Genomic DNA, 15,435 nt, shown 5'->3' with positions numbered 1-15,435 from the left:
AAGCCCGCCGAACAATGGTGAAAGCCTGTGAACAGCAAACCATCCGGCGCGATCGTGCGGCTGAATAAAAAACTCAAACAGTAGCAAGGCCACGCGAATGCTGACGATGATTGTGGCCAGTGTTTGGGCCGGGCAAGTGCATGAAAGACATTACCTTTTATATGAAAGTTTGTCATTACTGTTGATGTTTTTAAAAGCAGATCATTCAACTCACACGAAAAAGCGTTAGATTCACCGTGCATGGCATTTATCCCGGCAAAATATCGATAAAACACTCCTGAACCTATGAGTATAAGGAAAATAGTCACAACTTTGAATGTGTGCTGTGTCTATAGGACGTAGTCTGCTTTTGCTTGCTGAGTCCATTCAGTGACGTCACAACCAATCACGCGTGTTCGGCGAGTTTATAGGTAGGTTTTTGAAATAGAAAGGTGAATGGTATTCTTATGATCCCTACTTCATGCTCCGAAGATTTTTGGCAGAGTGCATCATTATTGAGTCATTAAGTTACGAAGTTGGAAAGTTTTAATTAGTCGAAGCGGAGCAACTCGCATAAATAAACTCTGCTCTCTAAACAAAGTTGATCCTTAGCCTATGCATGACTATCTGCATTTGTATAGCTTGAATCATTATAATGCATGTTGGGTTTGGACGCGTATGAACTGAGTTTTATTTTCAAGATCCACGTAACGGGAACTGATGACACATTTTAGCTCTGCCACGTATACGTCAAATCATGCTGAGGGGAAAAGAAACAACAAAAAGATAATGATAATGATAATATATGATAAAGCTGTGAGTACTGTAGCGAAGGGAACAATAAATCACTCGAATAGGCGCAAATGATACAAAGGGTAGCAACATTTTAGTCTCCAAATTACAGAAAAAATACCACAACAACAAAATATGTGTCATCCCCCCAAAAAAACAACCCGACAACAAACAAACGAACGAACAAACAAACAAACAAACAGATGATTAAAATGGTACGAAATCCATAACACTGCATCTCGGTGGAATTCAGAACACGCACTTACACATATACAATATATATACAGACGCAAACAGACAGAATGCACACATCTACAATAAGCATTCAAAAGTACCCCTCACACACACACACACACACGCACACACACACTCACACGCACACACACACATACACATCTCACATTCACGCACACACGCACACGCACACATGCACGTGCTCGTGCGCGCGCGCACACACGCACACAACAGAATGTTTATTGTTATTGTCATTGTCATTGTCATTGTCATTGTCATTGTCATTGTCATTGTCGAATTGTTATTGCCATCACATTTATTATGGAAGAATATTGATTAGTGACGCCGTCCGCATACTTACGATCTGACGTGCATGATGACGAGGGGTCTGGGTGAAAAATAACATAAGATTGTTATTAGCCATTGTTATGACGAGAACAACATTCAAATCTGACATTTCTTTACAGGTATCAAAAATAGCAAAATTCTCCCACTAATCATAGAATAAAGCTTAATCTCTAAGGACCAGCTTTCATGTTATCATATAATATCTATATATTTTTCCTCATACTCACTAAATGAAGTAGCGCCCCATTCTGAAGGTTAATTTTACGGTTTTTTTTTTTTACCTTTGATCATCTTGTTATCATCATTATCATGCTTATCCAGTGTTATCTGGCTTACTTTAACCATGGCTTGTATCTTCAAAGTATATGTAACCGCACAGCACGTAAAAAAGGAATGGCTATTGGCTGTCATTCTGGTATTACATCTGTTTCATTGATTATTCTCCATTCAACATATGAAAATTGGGTGTCCTGCTTTAAAGTAACCATTAACATCGAGTATTAATTGTAACTAGAGAGCATCAGTTATTGCATATGCATCATGCAAAAATACTTACTATTATTGCATAATGCTTGAACACCTGGAAAGCACGAAAAAGAAAGGAGGAAAAAAATCACACTATATACGTAGATGTCAGAGTATACCTGCCGCAATCACAAAAACTGAAATGCAGAGATTAATAGCCACTTAATAAATTAGGGGTCTTTTGAAGGACTTTAATCAAAAATGCTTTTCAATTGACTCACACATGTCAAGGACTTTCATTCTCAACTTTTTGAAGTTGGTGTTTTACAATCTGACAATGTATTCTATGAAGTAAGATACTATAATTACTGTGTACTCCAATAATGTTTCATGATATATATCTTATCTCTTTCTTCGGTGCGCTGCCACTTCATTGCTCGGAAGCGAAACAAATTGCAAGGCAAAAGTAAGACAATGTAAAAATGGAAATAAGATTTGATAAACATTCCCTGTTAAAGATATTCATGCAATTCGTCAATACATAACTCTTTTTTCGCTGATTGGTGTACTTAGCCTTGCCTTTAATTGCTGTATTCGTGAGCTATATAGTACGGACAATCCTGTATAAAATCAAGCAAAATAACTGCATTTTATCCTGCCTGGCCACTAAAAGTTTCTTTAATAATGGCGGGTCGACATTTACTTCTGGTGGCCCTATTTCGCCGATAATGTGAAGCCTTGTTCGCACAAACAACAAGAAAAATGGAAATAGAGCGTTAAGATAATTCATGTTATCCTAACCAATAAATCTTTGATATACGGACCTTTAACAGGCCCATGGCCAAAAAGATGGCAAGTTATCTTTTCTATATGTTTTTATTTTCAACTCGCTTTTGCTACATGAATGTATGCATATATATATATATATATATATATATATATATATATATATATATATATATATATAATTGTATGGGTTTCCCCGGCCAAGTTCATTGTTTTATCATTTAATTTCATATTATCAGTAGCATTCATTTTCGGCAATGGTCATTCAACTTCGTCTCACCTGTCGCCACATCTTTCCCAGCCAAATTCGGATAATGAAACAAGTTCATAAAAGACTTTAGTGCTTATTTATAAGTATATACGTGCATTACCAAATTGAATGCTCAATTGTAAAAATCGCTTGCTAAAAAAAGAAATTGACAGTGCTTTTAAGTGCTTATCGAGCCCCTCGCGCTAATTTGAAAGCACAAAGTTGGAAATCGATGCCCAAACATGAAATTGAATGCTTACATCCGACTTTGAACTTCTGACCACTACTTTGGGTGCCTTAAAATGAATTTGAAAGCACTTTACGTGAAATCGTTTGATCAAGTCGGTGCACCGCTTCAAACATACGAACTTGAATGCACATAATATGAAAATGAATGACAATTTTACGAAATTGGCCGGGAAAACCTATTATACAAAGAGAGATAGATACACAAACGCACGCATAATTATACCTATTAACACTTTACTGAAGGTTCCAGAAAAAAAAAATCGTAACTTTAATAATAAAGAAGGATATCGGAAGGCAGTGGATTACAATCACCTTACATATTTATCAGTGATAAGCTAAAGGATAACAATGAATTTATCCCTATCAGATCGTTACGTGTTCATTATACACACAGGAATGTAGGCGACGGAATTATATGCATCAACTAAGTCACTATGAATGTATACAACGTTTCACCTATCGATAGGCCTACATCTGAGAACATTATACACGTATTAATGAATATTTATGCACAGGTGATAGTCACTAAAAACAGGTACGTACCGGATATAACGGCAATGAAGACTGTTGTATGTAGCGCAGCTTGATAATCGAGAATCATCGTCTTTTTATGTCCTGGACACGCTGGAGATACCACCATGTATACCAAGATGTCTGTTAGTTTTGATTTTTAATCTCTTTTCTGGACATGAATAGGCTATGCCAATATCATTGAAAGACTGGTTTCGCACCAAGGAAAGTCACCTGATTGTATCAGCATGTGGAATCTAGCGGTTTCCCACAACATGAAGAAAAAAAAAAAACCTCCCAAACAAAACAACAAAGAATAGCTGATAGAGGGCCAAAGCATGTGAAGGCGCCTCTGTGGGGTTAAACAGAGTAATTGAATCCTACTAAGCTTGCGATTAACCTCTTGCGCGTCCGGACTTGAAGAAGCTTTCATACAGCAATTCTGCAAGTTCTTTCACGAAATTGGTTCGTTTGTGTCATTGGGGGAACGAAGCACGACGTGCAGAGACGTGTTGTTTAACAGCAAATGACATGATTATCAGACGAATGGTTTATTGTCAGACGAATGGTTTATTGTCATACGAATAGGCATGTGGAATTTTATTTTCCTTGTGTGTATTAAATGTTCTCGTTCCCACCGTACTAGACAAATTTGTCTTGTATATCCTTGACTGATCATTATCTCCTGGAGATAACGATTTTTTTTCTGGATTTTATTGATCAGAACAAAAAACATTGTCCTTTTTCATAAGTCATTATTATGGAATATGAATTTTTGACATCACAAAAAAACAAACATTTTTAACAGCATTCAATGACAGTAAAATTACAAAGCGTCTGACAATGTCTGATCCATATATTTGGACTAGCATATAGACGTTGACATCAATACACTCTAGAATCATATACACAGAAAACGAGGGAAAGAAAGAAAAAAAAATAACAATTATACTCTAACACACTCATGTTGAGGCCACTAGGAAATGCACTCTGTGTGTTTGACACTTTCACACTGCATTGTAAGTCAGTGAGTGGATGTACCTTGGCTTTCCAACAAAGAGGTCTCCCGTTCGAGTATAATACGCTTGTAGCTTCAATGTCTTTACCGAAAGCAGTAGGCCTATACGTGTGCTCTTCGCATTCATAGTCATTCGGTATGATTCTACGACCATCTCTCCTGTGTAAACTTGCTTAAAATATCTGAATACTTCCTTAGTTGCATCTTTTATCCTCAGTCCTCCGTAAGAGTCTTACATGAAGTTGTTGTTTTCACTATATAACACGATTATCATCATTGATAATGGTATTGATATCATTATCTTTGTGTTGAAAATTAAGTTTTAAAACAACGCACTTTGTCAACCATTCGTCAAACTGTCACTGTAGTACGTCGATAAGTAAAGCATAGAGAGAAATGCTAAATGTCCAAAAATGTACGCAAAATCAGTGAGTCGCACCAATGAGCACGCGACGCGTCCAGAGAATCTGGAATAAACATGATGGCCGTACAGAAAACAGAATTAAAGAAGACAATATGCCAGTTGGTAGGAGGGAATATGGTTTTGTTTTTTGTTTTGTTTTTTGGTTATGTTTTTTTTTTACCGGCTATAGAGAGCAGTACATGCAGACCTGAGGGGAAGAGCAACACAAAGTACCTGCCACTACTTAACCTCGATGTATTCTTGTTGTTCGTTTTTACAATTACAGTGTGAATCCCATTTTCTTTGCCCAATTTTCCAATAATAATTTATATTCTTTCTGGTCAGTTTATTCTGTCTTTATTTGTTTCATTTTAAATGATCATCATCCGTTCTGTCCTACTTCGTCAGTATAGTTATAGCGACGTTCCTGTTAACATCAGCTGGGCACCGTTTCATGAAAGTTGTCAGCCCTGACAAGTTATTAGTTTCTGACAAATACCATGGTAACAGTCAGACACCAGATCTTCTCAGCCAATCAAAACCAAGGATTTTACTGAAGTTGCCGGAGACTGACAACTTGTCAGGGCTGACAACTTTCATGAAACGGTGTCCAGATGAGAAGCAGCATGCCTTTGTACTGTAGTAGTATATGATACATGTATATATACAGTACATGAATATAGAGTTGATCGCAAAACTATTGAACCTCATTCTCGTTAAGTGGAGATATTTGTGATTAAAACATTAAAAAAAGAGGAAATGATATGGGATATTTTTTAATCAAAAGCTGAAAAGCATTCCTTGTTATGTAACAAATTATCACTGGAATAGTTTTATTCTGCTCTATCTGAGGATGGACTTCTTTTAAAAATCAATGGCTAATATTGCGCTGAGCCATCTTTTTTAAAGCCAGTCAAATTTTTCATATATGTGTGTGTATGTGTGTGTGTGTGTGCGTTTGTGTGTGTGTTGGCACGGAAAATGGATTCTTGCACATATGAAATGAATGCATGATTTATCATGCATCGTTGTTTACAAAATTGTATATACACTGTACTATTACGTGTACTCAGCCCCAACCTGAAAAGCGTGATTTCAGTACAAAAGGGGCCTACTAATTCTACAATTCCCTCCTATTCAGTAATGATCTCGTTACAGTAATAAATATTACATCTTCATATCAGTCATTACCATTGTCGACATGACAAAAAATTAACAAGCAAACGAAGGTAAGTGTGGAGAAATCAGCATCATCGACAAAATCTAGTAAAAAAAAAGAGTACATGTCCAATGTAATACCATGTTCAGTCGAAATTCAGTTTATTCCAATGGACATGGAAGAACTTTACAGAAGCACTTGCATATTCCATACTTTATGAACATGTACATTCAAACAATCACACAAATCTAAGAACAGACAAGCTAATATAAACAGAAAAATGACAATCTTATTGCGAATAGCAAAAAGTATCTTTGAAATATAATACACATGTAGCATAAATTGAGGGGGGGGGGGAGAACGAAAGGGACAAGGAGATGCATGTATATGTTGCATATTAGAATTGGCAGTCATATATTCATGTATTCATGTACAAGTAGGCCTACATGAGTTTGGTATGAAATAAATTACTGCAAGTCACTATTTGCCTGGAAATGACGCATTAAATTTCAGCCTCGCGCAACAATCATTAACTGCTGTAGGGCAGTTTTAGTGGAGAGTTATGACATTGGCCATCGAGCGTTTTTTTTCCAATCAACGCCCATCAACTGAAGATGATAATACTCGACACAACACATTTACACGAACACAATACAAATAAAAGAAAGTCTGAGGTTGTTGTTGTTGTTGTTGTTTTCTCTCTTTTTTTTTTGGCAAAGTACTAGGGCCATACTGTAGCACTAGTTGCTCCTTATTTGAAGTTTGATTTCTGTCATAAGATTATCAAAGGAAGACTGGATTCATAATACACCCCATTCTCAACTGAATACTAGTAACTTTCTTTTTGTACAATGCCCACTTCAATAACATGGACATGTATCCTAGAGTTTTACAGTGTAGTGTCAAAAGATCGACTGGGCATGTGACTACCAATTTAGCACACAACCACACACAAAAGAACGTTTAGTCACATCTCCCCCCCCCCCTTCTCTCTCTCTCTCTCTCTCTTTCATCTAAAACTTGCTACAGCACACTTACGTACAGAAATCTAATACCACTCATTTTTCCCTTGCTTTCATTGTAACAAAACATATTTTTATAGAACTGCCAGTAGAAGTGCGCGTCTCCTCACGCATATACTACTAAATTTTGTGTAAATAAAGTCAGCAACAATGAGCAACGCCTAATCATTATCCTTTAAATTCAAGACAGGTAAACAATCATTCACTTGCAATAATTACCTCCGCCAAGCGGGAGGAGGTTATGTTTTCGTTACCGTTGGTTTGTTCGTTCGTTCGTTCGTTTGTCTGTGTGCAAAATAACTCAAAGAGTAGTAGGGTATATGACGTAACAAAGGCTTCTACAAACTGTATAATAATAATATTGGGAAATCGGGAGACTTTCAGCACACTATTATAAACACTTTCAGCAAGCTATAGTATAAGTATGGGTGGAAATCACTGATTTCTCTATGGAAGAACAAGATCAGTGATGGAAATGAGCTGCATGCTTGGCGGAGGTCTGCGCTCTCAGAGTGCTTCTCTAGTTTGAATACTTGAATACAATATAACATACATACAACAGAGCACATTAATTGGTAAATACTGACATAATGGTGATTCCTGACATTTTCACTGAGACAGTCGGTTTTGTTTTGGTTTCCAATACACGGCAAGAAATTGGCGACTTGTACTGCATGGGCAGTGAACTTGAGTTATAATCAAGGTGAATGGGTTCAATAAATTCCACTGGCTGGCCTTTAGTGTGAGTGACTTCAAGGATTATAGAGTAAATTGCCAATTTCATCCATTGCATTACTGTACAGATTATCTACTTCAATTCAACAGCCAAATATGACACTAACAGTGCCACTTCTGTTCTGTCTTTTACACATGTACAAAACAAAACACACAAAAAACCCCGAAAAATCCGTTTAGTAATACATTGTAATCATCATTATATACGGCCCCTATGGGTACAGTCAGATTTGGAATATGAAAGGCCAAAAAGGAGGACCTAAAACATGACTCTAACGCAATCATTTAAAAATCTTTTTTCAAAACTCTTTTCATGTCCACACATGTATAAGCACCATTTATTCTTATTGTTTAAGTTCGGGAGCAGTTTTGGTTATTGTTTTTCCACTGCATTTGAATGATGTGGTTTGTGCTATGGAATTTAGCACTCCTCTATGCTCAAAGATGCTTGCAATAACATTTTTCTGGTAAAAAAACTCCTGATCACAATTAGTGAAAATATAACAGATGCATCTATAATCAATGCTAGCAACACATGAACTTCTACTGCATTTCTTTCATAGATATCTTTCAATGTAAATGCATCATAGATATTGCTAACTTATTCACTGTGCATGTGCCTACACTGTATTTTTGTTGTAACACATATAAACACCTGTCTGTCATCAAGGGTCACCCTGTTAAAACTATTGCAGGACCAACAATGCATATTTCACCAGCTCTATACCATGTGATCAATGTTTTTGCAGCAAGTTTGCAATATGTTAAACACGATGAAAAGCGATGAGGCTCTTCAGAATGCAGTTTGTACCTGGATGCAGTACCTCAAGCGAAAACAGTACACAAAAAACAACATTTTCACTGCAGCGTGAAGAGTGAAGTTATGACATAGTGGAAGGATAAGTTAAATTCAGGAACCCCCAAACTGGCTTCTTACACTCACTGACTGATTAGCATGAAACAATCTTTTCAGAATGCATACCTGTGTTCTTCATTTACTGTACATGTACTATCTAGCTGACATGGTTTATTATTCAAAAATGAGAAAAAAAAATACAATCAACATAGGTCAACCTTGACAGGACTGAGGAAAATGCAATTGACCTGAGAAGATATTGAACTTCTGCATGTAGAGAAAAATACATTAGTTACACAGGTATGGCTATGAATGGAAATTGGTACCTTTTTGTTTTCATCGACTTAGATAATTATTTGACGCATTGTTGACGTACAAAATTGTATGCAGAGTTGACTGCATTTTACGTTACATGTATAACTGTACATTGGATTTCAGTGTTCGAGTACTTGACTCACCATCAGTGAATACACTACAGCAATCTGCTTTGCATCTAGCATGACCTTGGCCCACAAAACAAACAAAACAACAAACAAACAAAACAAGACATATACTTTGTCCTGGAAGACAGTACAAATGCAGCAGCCAAAAAAGAAAAGTTCAGCCAAATTACAGATCCGATGCAAAAATTCATTTGCATATGACTGTACAGAATACAATCAAAGGCAGGCGTATTACAGCTTCACAATTTAAATGTAATACAAAACTAGATGATTAAATAAACATACATTGTAGTTCATTTCTAATGAAACACTCTTGATGATTTTTATAGTACCAGGGTAAAGAAGATTCTCAGTTGACACAGACAAGGACATGCAGTGAAGAAACACAATAACTCCAATATTGACTCCATTTCTTTGACTCCATTTTTATTCCACTGGCTCGCCACTATTGGATATGCAGTTTTCGGCATTTTTTTTTTTTTTTTTTTGCTATACATCACACATACGATTCAAAGATCATAATGCAGTGTTTTAAATTCCTTTGAATTTCAATGCCAGATGTCATCTAGGGTCAAAGTACTTGGAAACGTCAAAAATGGAGAAGGCTTCTAATGCAGCATACCTTAAAACTCTACTTTGAAGGTAAATGTTGCTTTTCTCCGACACTTCAAAAATTGGTTTGGTCACCTCTCTCCAAAACAGCAGTTCACATTTCATAGTTCTATGTAGTCACAGTACTATTCCAGACACAGACCTCTATACACTCACAGCTGCCCTATTATATTAGGTCAGAGTTGTCAAATTATTTTCAATATGAATTCATACAAACTTCTCAGTACCAGTACCTATTAAGGTGGAATTTCCTGTATATGTGCAGTAGCGTATCTCGCAGACTATAGATGAATTACATTTGGCACTGAAAGAAATGCACAAACACACACACACACACACACACACACACACACACACACACACACACACACACACACACACACACACACACACACACACACACACCTACAGGCAAAATGCAATCAAGAATGGATTCAAAGTTATTTAACTTGCAAGCACCACAATTTGAGTTGTTACCCAGTAAAGCAGTTAGTGTACTTTTAGAACACATTGAATCCAATCAATTTTCAGGCGCACTTGCTATGAGTGTTTTCCAATTCACCTCCTTTTTTGGAACATCAAGTCCCTTATTAAAACATATTGAACAAAATCTTTCCAACCATTCATATTCTAGCTCAGTGATCACAGGAAAAGATAAAGCTATGTCATCAACTTGTGCTGTTCTCATCCACACTAACGATGCTGAGCTTCCGGTGGCTGCTGCGTCCACTGTCGACCTCACCTTTGACCTCCAGAGCATCCTTGCGACCTGACAGTAGCCTTGCTGACCTACGCACTGAAGATTTCTCCGACCGGTGGACATCAGCCGTAATGCTACCCACTTGCTGCACCCTAGAAGTTGTTGCTTTGGATATTTTCTGTTGCCCGGAGTTTGACCTTGATTTTTTGCTGGACGGTGGTGGACTGGTTGCCCTGTTCGACCCAATCTCATGTATGCTTGCCAAGGGCACGCCGGATACAACTGGAGATAAATTACAATTCACAGGCAAACAAACTTTAGACACAATTCCAAGAATGGCACAAGGGATATCTGAACATATTTATCCATACGATTAAGGAAGATTTATTACTTAAAAGAAGCTATGAGGTTTGCTTGGTGGGTTTCTTCATTTCTTAACCCTAACCAGGGCGGGCTTTTTTGGGTGTTCTGTGGCCGGGGAGGGGTTGATTCAACCCCCCCCCCCCCCCCGAGATCTCTGCCGTCGATCGCGCAATCGCCATGAAATTTGGCACGTCCATTACCTGTGGCATAATCTACCAAGCTATACATAAAGAAATGGAAATTTTCGTCATAATAATTAATTATGCTAATATATGCACAAAATCATACATTTTGCTCTAAATCAGAAATTGAAGCTCCTAGAATCCTAATTTTTGGTGAAAACATTCTTTGTAGCATTCCTAACAATGTACTGGAAAAAAAATTTGTATCAAAATCAATTTCTTATGTATTTTATTGTTTTATGAATTTCTTATGTATTTCTATATTTTTTCGACCTTTTGTTTTATCATTTTTTTCCGCAAAATTTATGACAGAACCTATTTCAAGCATAATTTTGCTAAAATTAATTAGTTTCAGCCTATGAAAGTGAAAATAATCATATCTTTATGAATAAGAAGAGAAAACTCCATTTGCATAGACTTTATACATGTACACAAAATCACGTTTTTGAGCCATTTTTGGTCTGACAGGCATGTATAAAACGTTATGCAGCGTCGTAACGGTATGCGCAATTTTCGCGAAAATGGTGTCAAAAGATGCACGAGACTTGAAAGTAAAAAGTCAGTGAACGGCGTGGTCAAAAAATTTCGTGCGGCGGAGCAGTCGCGAAAAATGTCGAGGGGGGGTTGATTCAACCCCCCACCCCCCCCCCCCCCCCCCCCCCCCCGGCCTTTTTAGGGTTAAGTATGTTACCTGTTATTACATCCCATGCCTTCATATTAGCTATACATAGGTAAAGTGGTGGGATTTGTCTTGTGCAGACCACACAATGATATTTTTTGTCTTTAGTGAGCCAAAATAAACCAACCTGGTTAAGAAAAAATTGTAATGTCAAAATTTACATATTGCAATTAACACCAGAAGAAATAGATAGATTGTTTTAATGAAATAAGCTAGCATCAAACAAGGAAAATTAGATACAGCACAACAAATCAATGATTGCCCAATAATGACCCTGAGTATACATATCACTATGTGATTGCAAAATGATATTTCCAAGACAGTTTGTACGGTTATCATATTACCATCTGTCTGTTTTTGCTAAACCTTCACTGAGCTCAGACATGAGACTACATTGTATTTGCCTAATGATGAAAGATTATTTAGCCCCATTTTCCCCCTCTCATTTCAGAGTATAAGAGAGCAAGCATCACTACAAAGACTTCAGAGAGATAATGTTTTGACCGACCTGATCCATTGCTGGAGGTTTGCTGTCCAGTGGTGGTGACAAGGGTACTGTTGGTCAGCTTCCCTTTTAGCACTGTTGTGTAGCTCAGATCCGTGATGCTACCACTGATGCTGAGACGGCGCGACTCTCTGCGCCGGGCCAGAATCTTGTCGTCATCTCGCCATGCCCATTGGAGGCTAACAGATCGCGTGCAGAACATCCCTAGGATCTCATTGCGCACTGTCTTATTCCACAGAGCATAGATTACAGGGTTCAAGATTAGGCTGCAGTATGCCAACCAAACAGCGCCTGCCTCAAACCAATCTGCGACATGGTAGTCTCCCAGAACTGCCTCACACAGCAGCTCCGCAAAAAATGGAAACCAAGTCAGCATTAGTGCGCCTACAGTAATAAGGACTGTCCGTAAAGCCTTCGTCGGCGAGTTCATCCGTATGTTCACTAGCAGTGATGTCCTGCGCGATCGTCTCCGAGACATGATCTTTATTGCTTCCTCCACCACGACGTTGCCATGGCTCACCCTGCGGGAACTTTGCCTAGCAACCTTCAGAATGCCCACGTAGCAATAGCATATAAGGAAAAAGGGAAACAGGGTAGACGAGACGGCAAAGAAACCGGAGAAGGACACATGGTGGTGCCATTCCGTCATGCACGCCGCCTTCGCTGGCCGATACGTATACCTCGACCAACCAAACGAGGGCGGAAGGGTACAGATGAGAGCCAATATCCAGATGGACACCACCAAGTGCGAAGTGTAATTTGATGTCATTTTCAGTGGGTACAGCATGGGCTGAACTATTGCATAATACCTGTGGAGTACAGAAAAAAAACAAAGCAAAATAAGAATAAACATTAATTGATAACAGAAAGACATATCGGTCATATGCTAGGAAATGAAATGAATTATACACAATGCTGCACACTGGCGCTGGTCCAATGGTCCAGGACCAGGAAAAATCACTGTCGGACTGGGAACTTTTTTCAGGAATGAACCAGTAAAAAATTGAAAAACTAGGTACCTATTGGTCTGACCTGTCTGTCGGACAAGAAGAAAAAAATGTGCTAGTGTGCAGCCCTGTTATATGATATATATACATTGTAATATGTAACTTATTTTATTTCCTTGCATATAGAAAGAGCTCATGACATTCTACTTCAGGGGACCATTTCATGAAGGAACTTGTCGGATAAAATATCTGACAAGTCAATTATATCCGACAAGTTTTGAGAAATTCTTTAGTCTGATTGGCTGATTTCTCTGAACTTGTCGGATATAATTGACTTGTCGGACATTTTATCCGACAAGTTCCTTCATGAAATGCCCCCCAGAAGGCAGGGGCAATGATATTACATTTAACATAGATTTATGTCTGTGACAAGTAAAGAGTATTCCACTTGTACTTGTAGTAAAAAAAAAATGAATAAATAATCTTGTCGAGTTTTCTTGATATTTCTTTGTATTGTTCCCCCACCATGATATCAAAGGCTGTTGAACCTTTCTTATCCAGTGATGATGCCACATGGATTTAACAAAACCTACGAAATTCATAACTTTTGAAAGAATAGCTAGTCCAACTTTATTCCAAACTTCATCTAAAATGTTTTTCTAACTATTGTATATTCACTGAATACACATACTTACATGTAAGACATGTATTGGGGTTAATAACAGAAGTAGTTATTATTTAAAAAAAAAAATCATATGGATAACAATTTATAACATTGATCATAATAGTAATAATAATAATAAACATGCAAAGAATGCAGGCAAGGTGCATTTCATATTACAATGTAAACATGGCTGCTATGGGGGTGAGGCAAGTACGAGGTGGTTGGAGGAGAGATAAAGAATCAGGGTATGTCACAATCCTGCTATAAATTTTTTCTGTTGATTGCATAATAAAAAAAAAAAAACAAGGCAAACACCCAATACCTGTCAAGTGTAATAAGGGCGATGCTAAAGATGGTCCCAGTCAATGTGCACAGTGTGATGAAACCCATGAGATTGCACATCACCACACCAAATATCCACTCCCCAATGATGACAGATGTAAAATTGAAAGGCAGCACCACAAATGTCATGACAGCGTTGGAGATGGTCATGCTGTAGATGAAGCGGTTGCTAGGCGTCTGGAGGTATATCCTCTTGCGGATCGTGTGGATGACTACGGCGTTGAGGGCGCCAGCCAGCACGGTGATGACCGCCAGGGACACGGCCTGCAAGATGATCGCCCATTGCGGAGTATTGGTGTCACTGTCTCCTTGTCCCAGTCCTTCAAAAGTTGCAGTGGTTGCTGCTGGACCATCTGAAAGCTCTGTCGTATGCTGGGACATTGGATTGGTCATCAGGTCAGGAGTGACAAGGGCCATGGTGATATTGTTCCGCTCTGCGGTGGCTCATGACACTAGAGTTTCATAAAGACTGGTAGAAAGGGTGGAATTGAAAAAAAAAGAAGAAAAGCACACACATAATGCATGACATTCTACAACAACTTTAACATCGTCATATCGCACAGCAATCAGCAACTGTTGTGAACTCCACTTTTCACTGCAAATGAACATTGATCGAATTTATGGAACTCTTTCTGTCATTGTAAATGACACAATGTATACTGACATGATTTAGGTAGGCCCTACCAATGATTATGAGCTTGCACCGCGCCAGCGCACAGTAAAAAAGGACACTTGCTTTTGTCGCAGAGAATTCTGCATGTACGATATGATATTATGAGTCAACATTCTGAGCCCATGCCGTAATCATGGTAATACAGCAATTTAATCTGTGATATTTTCTGCCACAGTGAAATGAATTGTAATTTTCTGAGGTGAAACTGAGGTCGTTACATGTATACACTTGACTTCGGCCTTCAGCAAAGTCTCCAGACTCTAGGAGGTCTAGCTACTTTTCAGTTCTCGATTTTTACACAAGCATCTTCTCCTGGGAAAAGATCCGTCGATTGTACATTATGTTTCCTCTTTCAACCAGGCCGAAGGTAGCATTCGTAACAATAACAAACCAAGGCATTTTGCATGCTTGCATACAATTACACAAGAGTCAATGATGTTGACTTACCACGGCTTATTCAAATCAGTCACACACGGCACAGCAGTGTGTCATCGTCATGAAGGTCTCAACACAACTGAC

The 15,435-nt window shown here is 38.1% G+C and overlaps 1 protein-coding gene across 1 annotated transcript; it reads right to left on the bottom strand.

Annotated features, from left to right (window-relative positions):
* Positions 1–10,529: 10,529 nt before the first annotated feature.
* LOC139709393 (G-protein coupled receptor 161-like) lies at positions 10,530–15,435 on the bottom strand. Its single transcript, XM_071621360.1, has 4 exons — positions 15,364–15,435; positions 14,224–14,712; positions 12,294–13,099; positions 10,530–10,843 (listed from the first exon to the last, which is right to left on the bottom strand). The coding sequence occupies exons 2-4, from the start codon at positions 14,658–14,660 to the stop codon at positions 10,530–10,532; spliced, it is 1,557 nt and encodes a 518-aa protein (XP_071477461.1). The 5' UTR covers positions 14,661–14,712; positions 15,364–15,435.

The sequence above is a fragment of the Diadema antillarum genome, unplaced genomic scaffold (assembly GCF_040938485.1).
Source record: "Diadema antillarum isolate AM-2024a unplaced genomic scaffold, OU_Dant_1.0 seq00001431_RagTag, whole genome shotgun sequence".
NCBI lineage: Eukaryota > Metazoa > Echinodermata > Echinoidea > Diadematoida > Diadematidae > Diadema > Diadema antillarum.
Note: the sequence above shows the minus strand (reverse complement) of the source record. Positions and strands in the feature narration are given on the sequence as shown.

Bases quoted from the DNA above. Each gene is read 5' to 3' on its own strand.
- LOC139709393 (XM_071621360.1), bottom strand. From the start codon at position 14,660: ATGGCCCTTGTCACTCCTGACCTGATGACCAATCCAATGTCCCAGCAT. The intron at 13,100-14,223 runs GTATTGGGTGTT...TGTACTCCACAG, and splicing joins GCCCTTATTACACTTGACAG to GTATTATGCAATAGTTCAGC. The intron at 10,844-12,293 runs GTCGGTCAAAAC...ATTTATCTCCAG, and splicing joins AACCTCCAGCAATGGATCAG to TTGTATCCGGCGTGCCCTTG.